Source organism: Onychomys torridus, chromosome X (genome assembly GCF_903995425.1).
Source record: "Onychomys torridus chromosome X, mOncTor1.1, whole genome shotgun sequence".
Taxonomy (NCBI): domain Eukaryota; kingdom Metazoa; phylum Chordata; class Mammalia; order Rodentia; family Cricetidae; genus Onychomys; species Onychomys torridus.
The window spans coordinates 75,923,496-75,941,425 of record NC_050466.1 but is presented as its reverse complement, the minus strand read 5'-3'; the positions used below and the strand labels follow the sequence as shown (position 1 = coordinate 75,941,425).

Genomic DNA, 17,930 nt, shown 5'->3' with positions numbered 1-17,930 from the left:
TCACCACCCTTGGCAGGGAAAGGAATTAAAGCAGGATTTGAGAGATAATCATGGAGTCTAAAAAGACCTTGATTTACTCTCTGCTGAAATTAAGCAACTGACTTAAGCACTAATATCATTATGAGGGTTGTAGAGTCAGTATTAGTGGTCTATATTCTGTATGTCACTCTTAGAACCAAGTTTAGCTCACCCTGTGTATTACACAAATGTTGGTTCCCATTATTATTGTTGCAGCTGATGTTATTCTGATATTCTCCTCTATCTCTGTCTCTTTCTCTCCCCCTCTCTCTCTCTGTTTTGTGGTTTTATGACTTGAAATCTCAGATGTCCTGAAAAATAGTACTTAGATAGTCTGAAATGAAAGCAATCTATGAAAAATGTAATGAGCTTGGTAGGAAATGTAAATATATAGTGCTAGGAAAGTGATTTAGCTTCCTAAATCTGCCTGCTGTATATGTTGTAGTTACTGCCCCCAAACTTTGCAATTATTATGCATTTCTCACCATCTGTGCTTTAGTAAAATTTATCAGGGATGAGCATTTGAGAAAAATGTAGTTACTGAGTTAAAAGCATTATATTGACAACTCCTTGGGTTTGATCAAATATGATAGGTGTATAACAAAACTGTCAGATTATATCCATAGATTACTGCTAGAATAAAGTGTTTAGATCAAGTTGCCTGGGTTAATGTATCTAGAGGTGCTGTATTTTCTGATTATGCAACTGACACATTTATCTATGTCTTGTTCAAATAGAAAAAAAAAATACCAAAACCAAAAACAGAAAAGAACTTGATAGTACTAACTGGTTTTACTTTCTGTCTTTACTGATTCACATTCTTCAAAAATTCATGATTAGGTACTATAGACATTATTGTGTATTACACTCATTATTGTCTATAGGAGAAATGTGTTTACCATTAGTTCAACAAAAGAAAAGAAGTCATAAGAAATCCTAGACACATTATGTGGAAATAAGGCTGGCAAACAAAACTCCAGACAAACATGGTAGTGGCTACTCTTCTGTAACCAAAAGGCCAACTAAATTAGTCAAGTCAACTTGAATTAGTCAAGTGTCTAGGAATAGTACCATTGGGAAAAGTGTGTTTCAATTTTCAGACAAATACAGGAAAATATCAAAGTTTCATTATCTATGGTCAGCAAAACGCTCAAGAGGAGAGTCATAATTTAAAGCTTTTTCCATCTTGAGTCTCTCTTGTGTACTAGGCCTTATGTTTTCCCAGTAAATTCAACCTGATGGCCTATTTCTTACTTCCTGTAATATACTGTTAAACACTCATGTCATATTTGATACCATGTCACCTTGTATTCCAAGGACAAAAACTAAGAAATCATTTTTTCAAGCTAAGTCCCTGTAGTTGTACACAGTAGCCACTAAGTCAAAACAACCCAAAATTTCTAGATATAAAAATGAGATATGTCCATACAGTTGAAGGCTAGCCAGCATTAAAAATGAAGTACCATAGCATGATATAACATAGGTAGCTCCTTATAATATCATGCTAAGTGAAAGACCATCACAGAAGAGCATGGACTACACAGTTTCATTTATACGAAGGATAAGGAATATGCAACTCCAAGTTAGACAACAATTTGGTAATATACATGTCTGTTGCTAGGGACTGGTCACAGAATAAAGGCGAACTGAGACAAAATGAGTAGTGGGTGTCTCTCTGCGATGATGAAAAGTTTCTAAAATTGAAGATGTCATGACAACTGCACAACTCTTGAGATTATTCTACCAATCGGTGAATTATACAAACTAGTAGCGTGGATTAGATGGAATGGAAAGTATATATCAAGGAACTCTCATAAAAATGAAGTTCTGCATCTCAAATTTTATCCTTCAGAACACTGAAGATAAATTCACAGTGGGAACAGTCATCTTTTAATTTCTTTCCTAATGTGGAGGACTCAACATGTAACCTCTGGTGTACACATGCCTGTAGAATTACTTGTATAGATACCCAAAAATTTCACATGATAAATGTTTCTTAAAAAGGCCTCAAATGATCCTAAAAATGCTTAAGTCTGGTTAACCTAAACTGAAATGTTTTCATTCTATTGGAAACACAACCTAAAGAGACATATTAAAGAAACTGTAGGTGAGTAACAGAAATAAGGAATAATACAGTGAAGACAGCTTGTTTCAGTTCAAATTACAAACCCTCCACTCATTTACATAACACATGTATATACTTCAAACTCAGGAGACAGGGCCATGTGGAACACTATCCCATCCCTTTGAAGAGCTCAGATTTGAGAGTGTGGGGTATTGTCTACAAAATGACTGGGAATCAAGCTCATTGCTAAAGCTAAAACTATATAGCTTTTTTACTTTTAAAATCAGTACCCTGGTTTTCTAGAATATTATAGGAAAAGGAACACATATGAAATTATTTGCTTCTATCATACAACTTCAGCAGACAGAGTTGTGCTTTATGGCAACCAACTCTTTGCGGACACAGAGGTTACCTTTGAATTATTAAGACAAAAATACAAAATGGACGAAGTTAGCTATTCCCAGGATCCACTCAGCTGTGTAAGAGACACAAATCAGGAAGCCACTTCTAGCAGACCAGAAGGTCCAAGGTATTCTTTTTATACACACCATTTTCCTAGAAAGAGTCCTTTCCCCATAGGCATCTTTGTCCTCTAAGATTGTGACCTTACTCTACAACTCACTGCTTCTCAATCAAGACTTCTCATAAAACTCCAGGCCTATTCTTTCTTTCAGCATTCTCCCTGGTGACTCCATTAGGCACTGGCTCTATTAATTGGAACTAGCTCATCACCAAGCCACACACGGTGCATATACTGAGCATTTGTTTTTAAAATTTCAGTGCCAGGAAGAGGACTAGCTTCCTGAAGTATCATCACATAGGACCATAATATAGCCACACATCCTGTAAATGCATACTTACATGTTTCTTTAAAGCCACATTCGCATTTCTGTTATAAGGTAAAGGGAAAGAAAAACATCTTCCACTGTGTTGACTACACACGTTAAAATCATAACCCAGTAGATATGTGAAACGAAAAGAGACCATTGCATGTAAACACTTAAAACATTTTTTCACTATTCTGGTGACAGAAACAAAAGTTGCCTTTCTTGGCCAACACCTTTTAAAATTCAACCAGTGAACAGGTATGAGCTTCATAATAGTAAGTCCATTGTACCAAAGTATTGGTGAAATCTTTTGTTTGTGGTTTAACTGAAAACCCAGATTATTCCTGACAGCAGTCTTAAAAAAGGGTGCAAAGAATTTTCTATATCTCCTGGTGATAATTTTACATGCTCTTTTGCATTTTATGATCTCATCACTGAGGACTCGGGGTTTATACAGCAACTGCCTCAGGACTAGCACATATCCAGGCTTTTTGTGCAGGCTCCTGTGGTAATTATTTCCTCCAATCTCTCCAGAAAAGACAAAGGCTAGACTTCAAAACTTAAAATAGAAAGCTAACTGTCCCTCTCTTTGGTTGGGTTATTACACACTTGAATTTCTTTATCAAGGTGTGTTCCGTATAGCATCACAATTGAGTTTGAGGTCAAGTAAGCAAGGGCAGTATTGAGTTCAACCTAATTAATCAGGTGCTTTCCCTTCTGTCCTCAATGTGAACATTAATGTAACAACGATTCCCTTAAAAAAAGCTTATCTGTCCTTGGAATACTTTTCCTTAAAGTCTCTCAAAGACATGCTCTAGAACACATTTTGGGCTATAATAAGTTTTATTCCTGGAGAACTATCACCTATGTCTTTTCCTTAAAGGTAGTCTTCCCACAATCATCAAAGCCACATAAGTTTTCCCTTTGTCTTTCATATTAAATGTTGGAGAGTACACTAGCCAATAATTACACCTAGTTTAACGCAGGTTCATAATTCAGAAACATCAGACTATGAATCCGTGTGGTAGCTGTATGTAGTGTCTTTTGCTGTCTATATACCAACTCTTTTGGATACAGGGTTGTAAGGATTGAATAAAATAGTACATGAACTCACGACAGGTCCTGTTCACAGCAAGCATTCAAAGGACAACTATTCATTTCTGTTATCAAAATCCAGGAAAATGACAATGTTTCCTTAGCATATCCCATATGTCCTTCATCAAATAACAAGAGTTTGCAAAAAGGTTTCTTCTTACCTCCCTGGATACAGGGAAGTTCCAAAGGAATCAAGGTCAATGAAGGTCATCCCCAGTATGCTCATTCACACCACAGGAATCTGACCGTTATAACTTTTCAAAATGCACCCTTTGGAAAATGAGCACATTTATATACATGTCCTTGAATAACAAGAATTTAGTGGACCAGACACATTATTTCTATCTTCTAGCCCTTTGTGGATATAAGTTTTTCCTATGTGCACTGTTACTTTCTTTTAACACATCTATTTCCCTAATTTAAAAACTCTGTATCCCCAATTCTTCCTTTCACCTTCTTCCCTGGCTTCCTTTGTTGGGTGGTCTTCCAAGTTTGCTGTCCCGTCTTCACATCCCTCAGTCAGCCAGGCCGTCTTTCTGGACACTGTTCCGCTATAGTACTGTGATTCTCAGTGACTGTAGCTCTGTGTTTGCCACTACACTGTTTTCTATCTTTCCTCAAAAGCAAAAACCAAACAAACACAAACCAACCAACCATGTCTTTGCTGATCAACTGCACATAGAATAGAAGCCAAACTCCTTAATATGACTTACAAAGTCCTTTATAGAGTGTCTCCACCTTCCATTCCACTATGCTTATTCTCCTCATTCCATGCTGGGCACGATTCATAGTTCTATCAGTTGGGAAAATTCATACTTTCCCTGTCATAGCCTAGGTTGTAGTCATTAACTGTATACTCCCTTTGCAGAGATCTCTCCAGTCTCTCAGACAGACTTCATCATTGACCTTGTTGCTTATCCAGAGTACTTATTATGCTAGATTTTATTTGTTCATATTTCAATACAATTTTATTAAGCGTTGAGCTCCATAGAGTAAGAAACAGACCTTATTTGTCTTTGAAGTCTCACATTAAGTATTCAAGTAGTGACATTAGAAATAATTGAAATTAGATGCTTGGGCCTAGAAAGTAACTAAAGAAAGTCACGATCATATTCTATTGTCACAGGATGGTCTAATAATGAAGTCCACAAGGAGAATGGGTGGGTGAGGGTCTTCGTGGAAATATCTAGCAAAGGAAACAGGAATGTATGACTGTGAGCTTTTATCCAGTCTGTCTTAGAGAGATGGCAGCTGTATCTATAAGCTGTGAATATTCTAATCACCAGAGGGTTATTTCATTTTTTTCTGTAGAATAAAACAATGTCTGAGACTTTCCAATCTCCTTTGCCAAGAATCTAAGTGCATCAGAACACCATTTGACTGTTCTGATTTTGGTGAGATCAAATTCTTAGACTGGGGACCATGGAATGTAGTGACAACTCTAGTCCTAAGGAACATGCATTTCCTATTTTCATAGGTGTAGTACTTGCATGTAAATGCCACACTCAAAAGTGCCTTGAGTACATTTACTACAGCGAGGCAATTAAAAAGAGATAATTAAGGGAAAGAAAAAAAATAAAGAGCAATTCTTGGTTATTCATTCACTCTTATGAAATAGATGCCCCAAACCAGTCCCCTCTGGTTCTGATTAACTTGAAATAAACTGAAGAATATTAGATATGGAAGTGAGAGTTAGAATTGAGTCTCTGATTCTTGGGGGCTCTACCTCTGATTCATGGACATCTCCTCTCTGCCTAAATAAAGCTGTGATGGTTGACCCAATTCTAACATAGCTTTTGAGATACAGTGTTTGCCCTTCAGCTGTTCATCATCCTTGCCATAAAAGGCATGGCTGTTTGATTTATGCTGTTTAACTAGCTCCCTTTATCCAAAAAAGGTCCTGTAGCCCTCTGTTTTGTAGCCTATGTTGCCAAGCAACATAAATCCCTAGTTTCATTAACCTTCTCATATACAATGCTAACTTGAACAAATGTAAGAATCAGTCTCTAGTTTCCAGTGGTATCAACTCGACATGTCAAGATTCTCTCTGTGATCTAACTCTCATCTTCTTTCCATACCCTAAATTCCTCACCTACCACATTTCAGAAAGACCACAAAGTTGGTCTTTCTCCCATTCAAGAGCAGACCTTCTCTTGTAACCTGGTGCCCTTTAACCTCTCTTTCTCTCTATTGCCTCTTCTGAGAAAATGTTCTCATTCCCAAACTCTCCTCTCATCTTCCGGCACATTTTTTCTAGTATATAAAAAGTAATTAGATATTTTTAAGTAAAAAGAAGAACAGACTTGGCAATATCTGACAATGTGTAAAATAATTCCAACAAAAGTATATTTGTAAATATTTGCATATGTAAAAACCTATCTTTATTATTATGATGTTTTGTTCTTTTTAACCTTATACACTTCTTGTGGGTCATCTAAAGAAGAATTTTAAATATGTGAATATTTACAAATATATTTGTGGTTGGAATTATTTTTAATATTTTGACAAGGTCTTCCTTCTTTATTGAATGCTATGTACAAAAAGTAGGAGAAAAGGAACTCTATAAGAAAGAGCAGTTTTCTTTCTTATAGACTGCTGGCATTTACACAAGAGGATGACACCATGACTATAACTCAACTTCTACCTCTATCATTTACTATCTTCTAACTCCCTGGCCCCTGAGGAAGGACTTCCACAAATTCTGCTGAGAATTCAAGTATGTGATATCTTGAACCGTCAACCCCAGATGTAAAATAATCTATCTTGGCTGTACACCTGCCAGACTTTGAAATCCTTCCTATATTCTCCCAGAGCTATTGAACCACCAAGTCAATGAGCTTTCTCCATCCATCTGAGATACTAGCTTTACCTGTTGCTTGATATCACTAAAATTGGGCCTGTCTCCCCACTTGTACCACCTACTTAAGTCTTTAATCACCTCTTGCATGAGCTCATTTGTTTCCTAAAAATGTGCTTTCCTAGTTTTTCACGGTTCTTTTGAAATTCACCCACCACGACGCTAATCTATAAGAATCTCCATGCATACACATAAACTTCGTGTACACACAAAACATGGACCTAAGTGTAAATCTAAGGGTCTCAATCATAGCTGACACCCTGGGATAGCTCCCTATTTGTCCTGGGGTACTCTTGCTGTGATAAAGTTACGTGACCAAAAGCAACTTGAGGAAGAAAAGGTTTATTTAGCTTATACTTTCAGATCACAGTGCATCATATAAGGAAGTCAGGACAGGAACTCAAACATGGCAGGAACCTGGAAGCAGGAACTAAAGCAGAGGCCCTGGAGGAACACTGCTTACTGGCTTGTTTTCCATGGCTTGATTATTCTGCTTTCTTATAGTATCCAGGACCACCAGCACTAGGGTGTGGCACTACCCACAGTGAGCTGAACCCTCCCAAATCAATTATTAATCGAGACATTCTTTCACAGACTTGCCTACAAGCCAATCCTATAGAGGCATTTTTTTTAAAAGTAAGATTCCCTCTTCCCAGATTCATCTAGGTTTGTGTCAAGTTTACAGACATCAACCAGCACATTATCCTAAGTAAGGAGGTCTAAACTCTTGTCCACCAGACAGTCTCACTGCTTACTTTTCTTTGTCTTGTTTTGAGATTGGGTTTCACTGTGTAGACCTGGCTGGCCTAGAACTCATTATATAGTCCACGATGGCCTCAAACTCACAGATACCTACTTGCCTCTGCCTCTTAAGTGTTGATATTAAAGGTATATGCCACCACACCTGGCTACAATGTAGATTTTTCATACACATTCTGTCATTCTTCCTAGTATTTTTACTTATTCATGTCTGGCTGCCTACTCTCAGCTCTTGACAACCACTTTCACTCCTTCAGTTTGGCCACTTTATTATCACTATATACTCACATACAGACCAAAGCAGAACATGGACTAAAGATGCCTGAGCCTATGAAGATTTATAGCAATGAAAACAGGACCCAAAGGCATAGATCGTTTAGAATGTACATGGACAGGCCAATGATTTCCAGCTAGTTCAAACCAGTGATATAAGTAACAAATCTAACATTTCTTGGACTGTTATATAATCTTGTGTTAATATTGAAAGACTGAAACAAAGCAAGATAAAATCAAATCAAAGCTGTAAAGGCCTGGGTATCCAAGAACCAAGGCATATGAAAGGTATTGGTAGATACTACAAATCTACTGAATCCCATTTTGTCACAGAATATGAAATAATTTTAATTGTCTTTCAACTTCACAGTCAATCAGATTCATATTTGACTGCTTTTTAGATTTAGGAACAACCTAATAAATTAATTATGTAGACAGTAATTTGGCAAGTATAGATTTAAGCCAGGAGACTACAGGCTTTAATGTATATAGGGAAAAGGTAAACCCTGAGTGCACAGTGCTAAGGACATAGGTTGGAACAAATTCTCAATACTCAGCTGGTTTCTGCCACATAAAGACAAATCCCAATTATCTGTGGTAAAAGGTGATAGACATGATGCAGAAATGAAACATGAATGATAGGTTAAGCTAACTAGTGCTACCAATAGCCCAAACTTTGGAGACACTATGAAAAAAATCCAGAGACATAATTAGCTTTATTCTTATCTTTATGAAAAAAAAAAGAATCAGAGGGTGCTGATGAGAATGAGAGACACACCCAGAGCCTGGGATTTGGAAAAATAGATATTTAGTATTCCAAGTTTATGAGAAAGCCATGCTTGGTACTAATCAAGGCAGAAGGAAGTATTTTTGAAAAGTTAACAGAAATTAAAAAGTAAAAGCTCAATTAAATGTTTTCCTCTATGAAATTAGGTTTGCAAAATATTTGTTTTCAAAACTACATGTGTGTGTGTTAAAATCAAAACAGATTTAGCTCCAGTTCAATTCATTTATTCATTAATTTATTCAACAAATATTTATTGAAAGCCATGCATATGGAATGGGAGAAAAAGAACTATAATAGTAGGGATAAGATAGACCCAAGACATGTCTAGAATAGCCACCTTTGTGTTCCCAGGGCATTGTACCAGGGAAATTGTGAGTAAGAATAATTAATAGAATTAATAACATATAGTCAGGAATTGGAGTCTCCCAACAACTTTCCTTTGCTAACTGCAATGTGAACATAATTCACATTTGTAGAATAAGGACATCAAATATCCACAGATATTTGATATTTAGATATACTAAATATACACAGATGATTAGATATACTAAAACTCTACATCCAAAGTATTGAGTATAATCCTAATTTTAAATATCCTTCTTCATTTTCACTACAAGTAGGCTATTATTTGTCATTTTTACAGCCTACTTCTGACTTGGGAAATATCCAAGCTGGCAGGCACAGAGAAAGAGCATCTAGTGATTTCCTAGGCTTTCTTAGGGAGGGAAATGACAAATTAAAGGCTTTTAAAGCAACATCCAATTCAAAGGTCATATAAGCAGAATGGTCCTAAATATCTTTCATTAAAAACTCCACATAGAGACAGCAGAGGGTAGGACAGAGAAAATGAGGCAGGTAATTCCCAAGTGGGAGCTCTGGAGAGACACTTCTTTGGGATTTCAGTAGGAGGTGAAAGTCGAAGGAAGCAGAAGAAGAAAAGAAAAGGTTCATTGTGACCTTTTCAAGATAACCTCCAGAAAGACTCACATAATGGCAGAGGCCTCATTATGGAGCACTAAGTAGCCCTGCTATATAATCTTTCTTTCAAAGAACAAACTATCCCATTTTCAGTGACAACCCTGGATATATTTCAGGGTAAAGTGGTTGAACTAGTTCATTCAAGGACATTTGTTCTTTGCAAACTCTCTCAAGGTAAGGCATATTTCTAGGGAATAAACCCTATTTCTATATAAATGACATTTACATAGAATGACTCTTATTCTCTAAACCAAGGTAGAGTTGGCTATTTTGAGTATGAAAAAATAACCCTGGTATGAATTTATGTCTACCACTGGCTGGCTGTGAAATCTGGGGCAAGCTATTTGAACCTCTCTCAGCCTGTGCTTTCTCATCTAAAGAAGGAGATGGGTACTTCTTTGTACAGCTTTAAGCAAGATTAAATGCTCTAAAATATATTAAAGTGTTTTCAAAATGAGGAGCTGGTAGTGTTTCTCAGTGGTAGAGTGGGTTCTTAGCATGCAGGAGGTCATGGATTTAGTCCCCAGTACCAGAAACAGTGCTCTGAAAATGATAAAATGATATATAAATGAGTGTAATCAGTAATCTTCCCCAACACTCATTGACCTAGTTACCATGGCATAGAGAAAGCATGTGCAATCCACCAACAAGATATGGATCCTGACTAATGAGCTAAAAGATGTATTAAATAATGGTAATGATCATATACTAGAAAATGTAATTACAGTTCAGCAATATCAAATTGTATTTATAGAGAAAGTCCCAATCTTTTCTTCCCTTTTGACTTTGATAAAGATTTAGTATGAATGACTACAAGTTATTATTTACTAATTATTATTAGTGACTGTTCCCAATAAAATAGAAGAGGTATCTTTGTTTTCATTCCTACTTTTACAAATACAGCTAAGAAAACAAAGCTATCATTAATCTGTCCCATTAATATCTCCACAAATGTATAATATCACGTCTTTACTGGTGGTCACATAATCTCCATGCTATATTATTATGTTTATATCATATATATGTAGTGTTTCACAAAACACTTCCTGAGTAGTGAAATAGTATCTTTGAGGTAGGTACTACTGTAGGAACAAGATGTTGATCACGGAATAGCCGGAACTCATTTGAAGGAGGTACAGATGGTGATGAATAAAGGGGCAAACTGTCAAAGAGTTCTCTGGGCAAAAACTAAAGTGATATAGGCTGAGAGCAACCTTGAACGTGACCCAGAAAGTAGAGGAAAACAAAATAAAGACACTGGCTACAACATGTTCAGTACAGAAGAAGGCAAAGTTGACAAAAGCAAGTTAAGAGAAAAGAGTGGAGGGTTTGAATGCCCTGCTGAGATACAGAAATCCAATCAAGTAAGAATGCCATGATAGGTCTTGGTTCTGGAAAGATACACAACTAGTCAGTGCAGAGGATTTATTGGGGAAATGGGCAAGGAACTCAAGCGAAGCTAACTTGATAAAGAGCTATGGCCAGGGGTCAGGGGTATTAAGAGCTGAAAGGCTAGTAGTAGCAGCAGAAGGGACTAGATGAATGGCAGTCTGCTTTTACTTGCTCAGGGCATGGGTTCTCACTGTGTGTTGTCTAGATTAAGAGGTCTTGCTGCCTTGGGCTAGCCAAAAGAGATGAAAGTACTTAAGTGCTACAAATTTGAGCAGTCTGGCTTTTCAGGACTTGTCTATAGAAGGCCACACTGTGGATTACAGGTGATTATGAGAAAAGGTTCCCTTAACCAAGGTATCTGTGACATAGTAAATGTAAAAGAAAAGGGAGAGGCCAATGATTTGTATTATCCTGACACCACACAATACTCCAGATTCTTACAATTTATCTGCTCTAGTCATGGTGAATTTTTTTTAGCTTTTCCTTTTTCTCTTTTTCAACAATTGCATTTTTTTTTTTTACAGGTAATGACTAACAACTGGAATTGTCTACCTAATCTGCTATGAAGCTGAACAAAAGTAATAACTTCTGCACTTGATGATGAAAAATAAGAGGAAATACTGTTCCCAAATATGACAAAGCCAATGAACCTACTTCCTTAAATGTTTATGGTAATATGACCAAGCACACATAAAATTTATATAACCATAAATTAAATTAGTTGCTTTTTAAATTAAATTCTATGCTCAAATACAAATATGTCAAAACCTATGGAACACATGCAACAAACCCAATGCCCCCATTAGCATTAATCCCTTCCCACCTAGATTAGGAGTTATTAATCATGCTCTATGGCACTCATTTTCTTCTTTCAGACAAAAAGGTGTAAATCTGCAAAAGGAGCTAAACAGATTATTTTAGCAAACAGTCAGACATTGAATGGCTAAGTGAAGATTCCTGGCGCTTTTCTCTGTGGGCAAGCGTATGCACTCTGCTTACCAATGACAAAGCTACAAAGAAAACTCACCTGTTTTCTTCCTCAAGATCTGCTAGGATTCTCTCTAGCTCCCCTCTTTCCTCACTCTCTAAGGAAATCAAGATCTGGGCAGGACTACGAGGCTGGCTCAGGGGGGAGTCCTGGTTCAAACTTTGGCAGTAATGCTGGATTAACAAATGTTCATCATCTCTGGAAAATAAAATCAAAGGTTTTGGTTTTTCCACCCCCCTTATTTTGTTTTGGGGCCAGGGACTCAGGTGTGTATTTGAAAATAGAAACAATTCTCAACAATTAGTTAGACCTTTCACTCCCCTATTCTGAAGACATTTAGGTATTATCGAGGTTGTGCTCTACCAATCTACGGATGGATAGTTTAAAATGTTTCTTTTTCAAAAATCCACCTGAAACTTACTGGCCTATTTACACAGATAAATGAAAGGTAGAATTATGGAAATACTGGGAGTCTATATTATCACTTTAGACTGTTATTAACTAATATTAAAAAATAACAATGGCTATTAAATGCTTTTGCTTCTAAGCCTGTCAAGATAATCTGTTCATTAGCCATGCTACTGATACTGATTGGAAGGGGAGGAGGGAAACACAGTTCTTAAAATAGGAAATAATATCTTCAGTGGAAGGCCCAAACCAGAAAGCGCTGCTTTAGCCAGCTAATTTTAACTTCTAGGTCTCAGAGGTAGGATGATAACAATAATTAACCTGTGGATAAATGTTTTTTTTAATTACTGTTTAGATATAAACACAAAAATTGAGGGGGTGGAGGCATTAAGGTGACTGATTAAAAGAGAATAAGAACCACTCATTCCTCAGACTAAATCTTAAGCATTATTTTTCTTGTGGAGCAGGGGGATGGCATATTCTGAGAGGAAGTTGCAGTCTCCTGGAAAGAAGGAACTTTCTAATAACAGTCAGGAGAAATTACTTTAAGAATGAAGTGCTCTAGTTTTTGAAAACTCCATTTTACCTCTAAATTCGAGGAACTTCATTTTCTTCTTGATGAGACACTAAAGCTCTTTGTTTCTGGTTACATATCATTAAGATGATGTGTGTATACTTCCTTTTGCATAGCCACTTAATTTCATTTTTCAAGAGGGAATTTCTGTACAGCCCAGGCTGGCCTTAAACTTGCAACCCTTCGGTCTCAGATTCCTGAGTGCTAGGATTAAAGTCATGGGTCTTCATGCCTAATATGACATATGCACCTAGTTCTCAGTTTTAAATTATCAGGTCCTTAGGAAAATGTTTTCATGGCTTCCATTTTTGGTCCATGAAACCAGATTAGTGATGAAGATGTTATCAATTAACTAATTATTGGAGCGTTGGGATACATCACAGTGGGTGACTACTTGCCTAGCATGCATAAAGCCCTGAGATCAATCCTTATCGTCACAAAATAATGATAATAATGAATATTATGAGTATTATTGTCATTAAAAAGAAACATTTAAATAAAATCAGCTGATCCATCAAAACTGTTCCTAAATAACATATTTTGCTAAACAACAGAGTGAAAATGGATTGCATGTCCTCAGAATGAGCTAAAGCTGAATTTTGTTGTAAAATAAAACAGTCACGGCTTTATCACATAGCTAAATTATTATTACTCTCCTCAAACTCTGAAATTTTATTGCTAGGATTTGCCACATTTAACTGTGACCTATAATTGTAGTTAAGCTTTCTTCCTATTCCTTTGGCAGTTCCATGACTGCCAGAGACTGTCATATGGTTACAATCTAAATTACTGTGAAAGTGTTAGAGCATCTCTAATATAAAAAAGAGGAAGCCAAAGAAGCAAATCATTCAAGCCTTTATACTGAGTTGGTTCTTTAGCTACTCACTTTCCTGTTGGAAGATCTCATAATGGCATCATAGTTTTAATTGGGAAAAAGGATACCTGTTTGAAGTAAACAACTGGGTGTTGACTTCTCTCTTATTACAATGGTCTCCTCTATGTACTAGATAATATGGAATTCAATAATTATATGGAAATCTCACTTTCATACAATTTCCCTTGTCTTAATCCTTATGAAGGTCCCTTTCTCATCTGAACAAGACACTGGGTTCCCATACAAACTACATAGGATAAATTTATCATACTTCCATTTGCTTTTTCTCTGAGATAAGATGTTAAACAATTACCTTGTCATGTCTTAACAAATTAAAAGGATCACTGCACTTTGACAATTTTTTTTCTCTCCATGTTATTTGTTCAGTTGGTGGGTCCTCTATTTCCTCCATATCTTCACTTATCTAACCAACATCTACTTGGACCATTGTAATATTCCTTTGTGTTCTGTACTATGCGCACTACTCTAAACTGTTGATGATGCCTCTGTTTTGGAGCCAAGTGGGTTCTTGGCTATTTGTAACAAGATTACATCTCCTTAAAGTTTGACCAAGCTGGCTTATCACTCCACTGACAAACTGAGACCTGCATTTGTCTTCCCTCATCTGGGAACACTTCAGAAGACTGCTTTACTATATCATACTAAACCACAACAATCCAATGAAGAAAAATGCCAACCTAACTTAGTATATGGGCATAGCAATTCTAGATCAAGATCACATTTTCACTTCCCATGAGTGGAGGAAATCCTACTTGGTTATTACTCTCAAATGTCATCTTCTTATTCCAGTGTGGTCAAAGATTAGCTTTGATATAAGTGTTTAGAATCAGCAATTTGTAAGCATATGACATTAAATAAATGTAAGTAATGTATTTTTTTTTTTGCTATTTTGGATTAATGCTTGTATTTGTATGAGCTCATTCTGTGCCAGGTTTTAAGAACTAAAGAAAAAAGTCAATGAATGACTCTTTGAAAGATCAAATGAATATGATGCTAATTCCTATATCCTGTACTATCCTACCTTTGAATCCCTCAAAGCAATTTAATTGTCAGGAACATTTTGTAAAAAGAGATGGGATACTTACATGCTCTCATTAGGAGAGATGCTATCATTTAGATAAGATCCATTGCTGTTTTCCATTTCTGCTAGCCTGATAAAAAACGTAAAAGCTCATTAAAAGTTATGTGACTTCTCAGAATCTATTCAAGACCTATGCGAACATTCCTGAAAACTAAAGAATAACTCATGGCAAGAGGAGAAAGGAATCCTTCAAATTAAAGGATGTGTGTGTGTTGTCTTAACCAGTTGAAGCAGCTAGTTAGTAGCTTTGCACTTTTAATGTAAAAACTATGGGAAGGTGTGTTTTGTAGCTGTTTTGTTTGGGATCAATCTTCCTTTCACTGAGAACCAGTCTTTGTTTTCAGAAGAAAATCTTCCCTAAGAGTACCTTACACTACCCCTTGTCTTTTAAGACAATTAGTGCCTTTTGCTGATGATAGACGTACATAGCTAGTTAATGCTTGCTACAACGGATGAGCATGTCCAGTAGTCAGGATGCTGATAAAGGGTGGATTCACATTAAGTGTTCTATGTGTTCTGTTACCAATTTAATAATAAAGCCTTTGACAACCAGAAAAAGTTGAATAGCCTTATTTAACAAGCACCAGATATAATTAGTAGTTCATTGTTTAGGAATAAAAGTTATCTCATATACAAAGAAGGTGGTACAGAAAGGTCCAAGAGTTAGGAAATTTGTTATCTTCTTAAAGTACACCAAGTAAATGAAACACAAATAAAAGGCCAGTGCTTTCACATTGTTGTGGTAACACAGTATCATTTCTCCACAGATTAATATCGAGTCTAGGAGTGTTTTAAGGAGGTTAGAGGACTTCTAAGCCAATTTAGAAAATGTATTCAGAATATAAAACACAACAAAGCTACCAGAAACGTTGAAAGGCTGGGGTTAAAGAAGAGTGCTCTGGACCCATGCTGCTGCTGGTATCCAGAACCTACATGCAGTAGAATGGCATGCACGTTAGAGGGCAAGGTGATTAGTAGAAATCAGAAACGATTGAGGAAGAAAGAAAATATTTGTTCCCAGTTATTATAGGTTAGCTTTCCTTGGTTAGTTATTTCAACCAATATTTTCCTGGCATTCATCTAGTCTCATACCTGCTAGCATAATGTTCAATGCGTGAATGAGTATCATCGTGTGAAAGCTGGGGGGACGAGGCAGGCCTATAAGGCAGAAAATGTGATTAGTCATAGATACCATCCATTAATGGAGAAATAGACCCCACCACACACTCAGGTTATATACATGGCCTAGAATGACTTTATTCCAAGCCTATGGCTAATGCACATGTAGGTGCTCCTGTATATATGACAGCATCAAGTATTTTAAGTTGAGATTTGAGAGATGATTTCTGCTTTTCCTTAAAAGCCATAAAGATAAAAGAAAAACTCTCTAGAATACTTTAATTGAAAAAAGGGTATAGGGGGAAATCTACATAGCATTACACCCTTTTAGCTTATACATTTTCATATACTAGAGTTCTGAGGTTGTCTTAGTACTATGTGGTTTAAAACTGGAAACAGCTTACACACATCTATGACATTGATTAGCATCTTTGGGTTGAATGGAAACCATACTTCCTTAGTATATTTACAATCAATAAGGAAGCTACTCCATTCTACTACTTAAAATTCTATGTACTGAAATAGCTACAGAAGGAATCTATCTACCAACTTAACAATAGTATTATGCTAGTATGTTACAGGAAAAAAATAGTGACACAAGATCATATAAGCCTTTTTAAAAAGAATATCTAATTCAGTAAGATGTCATGGTATATACCATAACTCTTACTGAGGCTAGTGTGCTCACAAATCCAGACAGGCAAACAAGAGGAAAGAGTGAGCATGAAACTCTGTAGGAAAAATCAAAACACACCTTTCTCAGTAGACAGGCTAGGATTTTGGTAGGGTTAACTTTTTTCATGCTTCATATCTGATCTATTCATTGAAAATTTTTATATCTTTTGGGTTAACCTTACCAAAAAAAATTGTTCCCCAAACCAGTTTGGACTTGTGCTTTTTGTCTTTTTGGAGTAGGATAAGAAGGTCTCTCCCATTTCTCTCCTCACACAGAAAGGACTTAGGTAAAGAAAGGCATGAACCCGAAACCCAGCAGTACCATACTCAGTGAGGCCAAACAGCATTCAAAGACTTGGTCTGAACATGAAGAGAAAAATGTTTGACTTTCTTTGTGTGTGTGTGTGTGTGTGTGTGTGTGTGTGTGTGTGTGTGTGTGTGTGTATACACACATATATACATATATATATATACATATATATATATATATATATATATATACACACACACACACACACACATATATATACATATATATGAAGATGAGTTTATATCTACTGCTAGGTTTGCATAGAAAATGTGCTGGAAATTTCTATTTTTAACAAGAAACACTGTGGTAAGATAATTATAACACACTTAAACAAACATCAGTCCACTGGATGCCTTCCTTGAGAGATAAAATTTTTATCACATTGTGGAGGTCAAATGTAAAATATGAGACCAGTTTTGTTTAGGTCAAGTGTAAAATATGTTTACATTTTCATGTGAACACAAAGGAGACAAGTATACAACTTATTAGGCATTTCCAAACTTTCCATGTGAAGCATCACTGTATTTTTGGAGATTTAATCTGCTATTTTTATGGAATTTTGGAATAGTTTATTACTAGAAAGCTATAAAGCTTTGTTTTGAAACCTTCACTGCAAATAAAGACAATTTAAGGCTTGGATTGTTTGGCTTGTAAGTATTATTTTCTGAAATAGATCAGTCCTTCAATTTATGTATATATTATCAGCTAAAGCCTACCATTGTGGAAAATATATTAGTAGTATTTTCCATTATAATAGTTGCTACAGTGGTAGTGTACAGAAAAAAGAAAGCAAACACAAGATGTTCCAAACTTCACCAGAAGTGGGCAT

The 17,930-nt window shown here is 36.2% G+C and overlaps 1 protein-coding gene across 8 annotated transcripts in view; it reads right to left on the bottom strand.

Moving 5' to 3' along the window:
• Nucleotides 1-17,930, bottom strand: part of Dmd (dystrophin) — a 1,920,150-nt gene that overhangs the window by 39,797 nt on the left and 1,862,423 nt on the right. For all 8 annotated transcript variants that reach the window (XM_036174407.1, XM_036174408.1, XM_036174405.1 and 5 more), the window contains 3 exons: nucleotides 16,090-16,155; nucleotides 15,002-15,067; nucleotides 12,079-12,237 (listed from right to left, as the gene is read on the bottom strand). In XM_036174407.1, coding sequence (XP_036030300.1) covers nucleotides 12,079-12,237; nucleotides 15,002-15,067; nucleotides 16,090-16,155 — 291 coding nt within the window. The remainder of the gene's footprint in view (nucleotides 1-12,078; nucleotides 12,238-15,001; nucleotides 15,068-16,089; nucleotides 16,156-17,930) is intronic.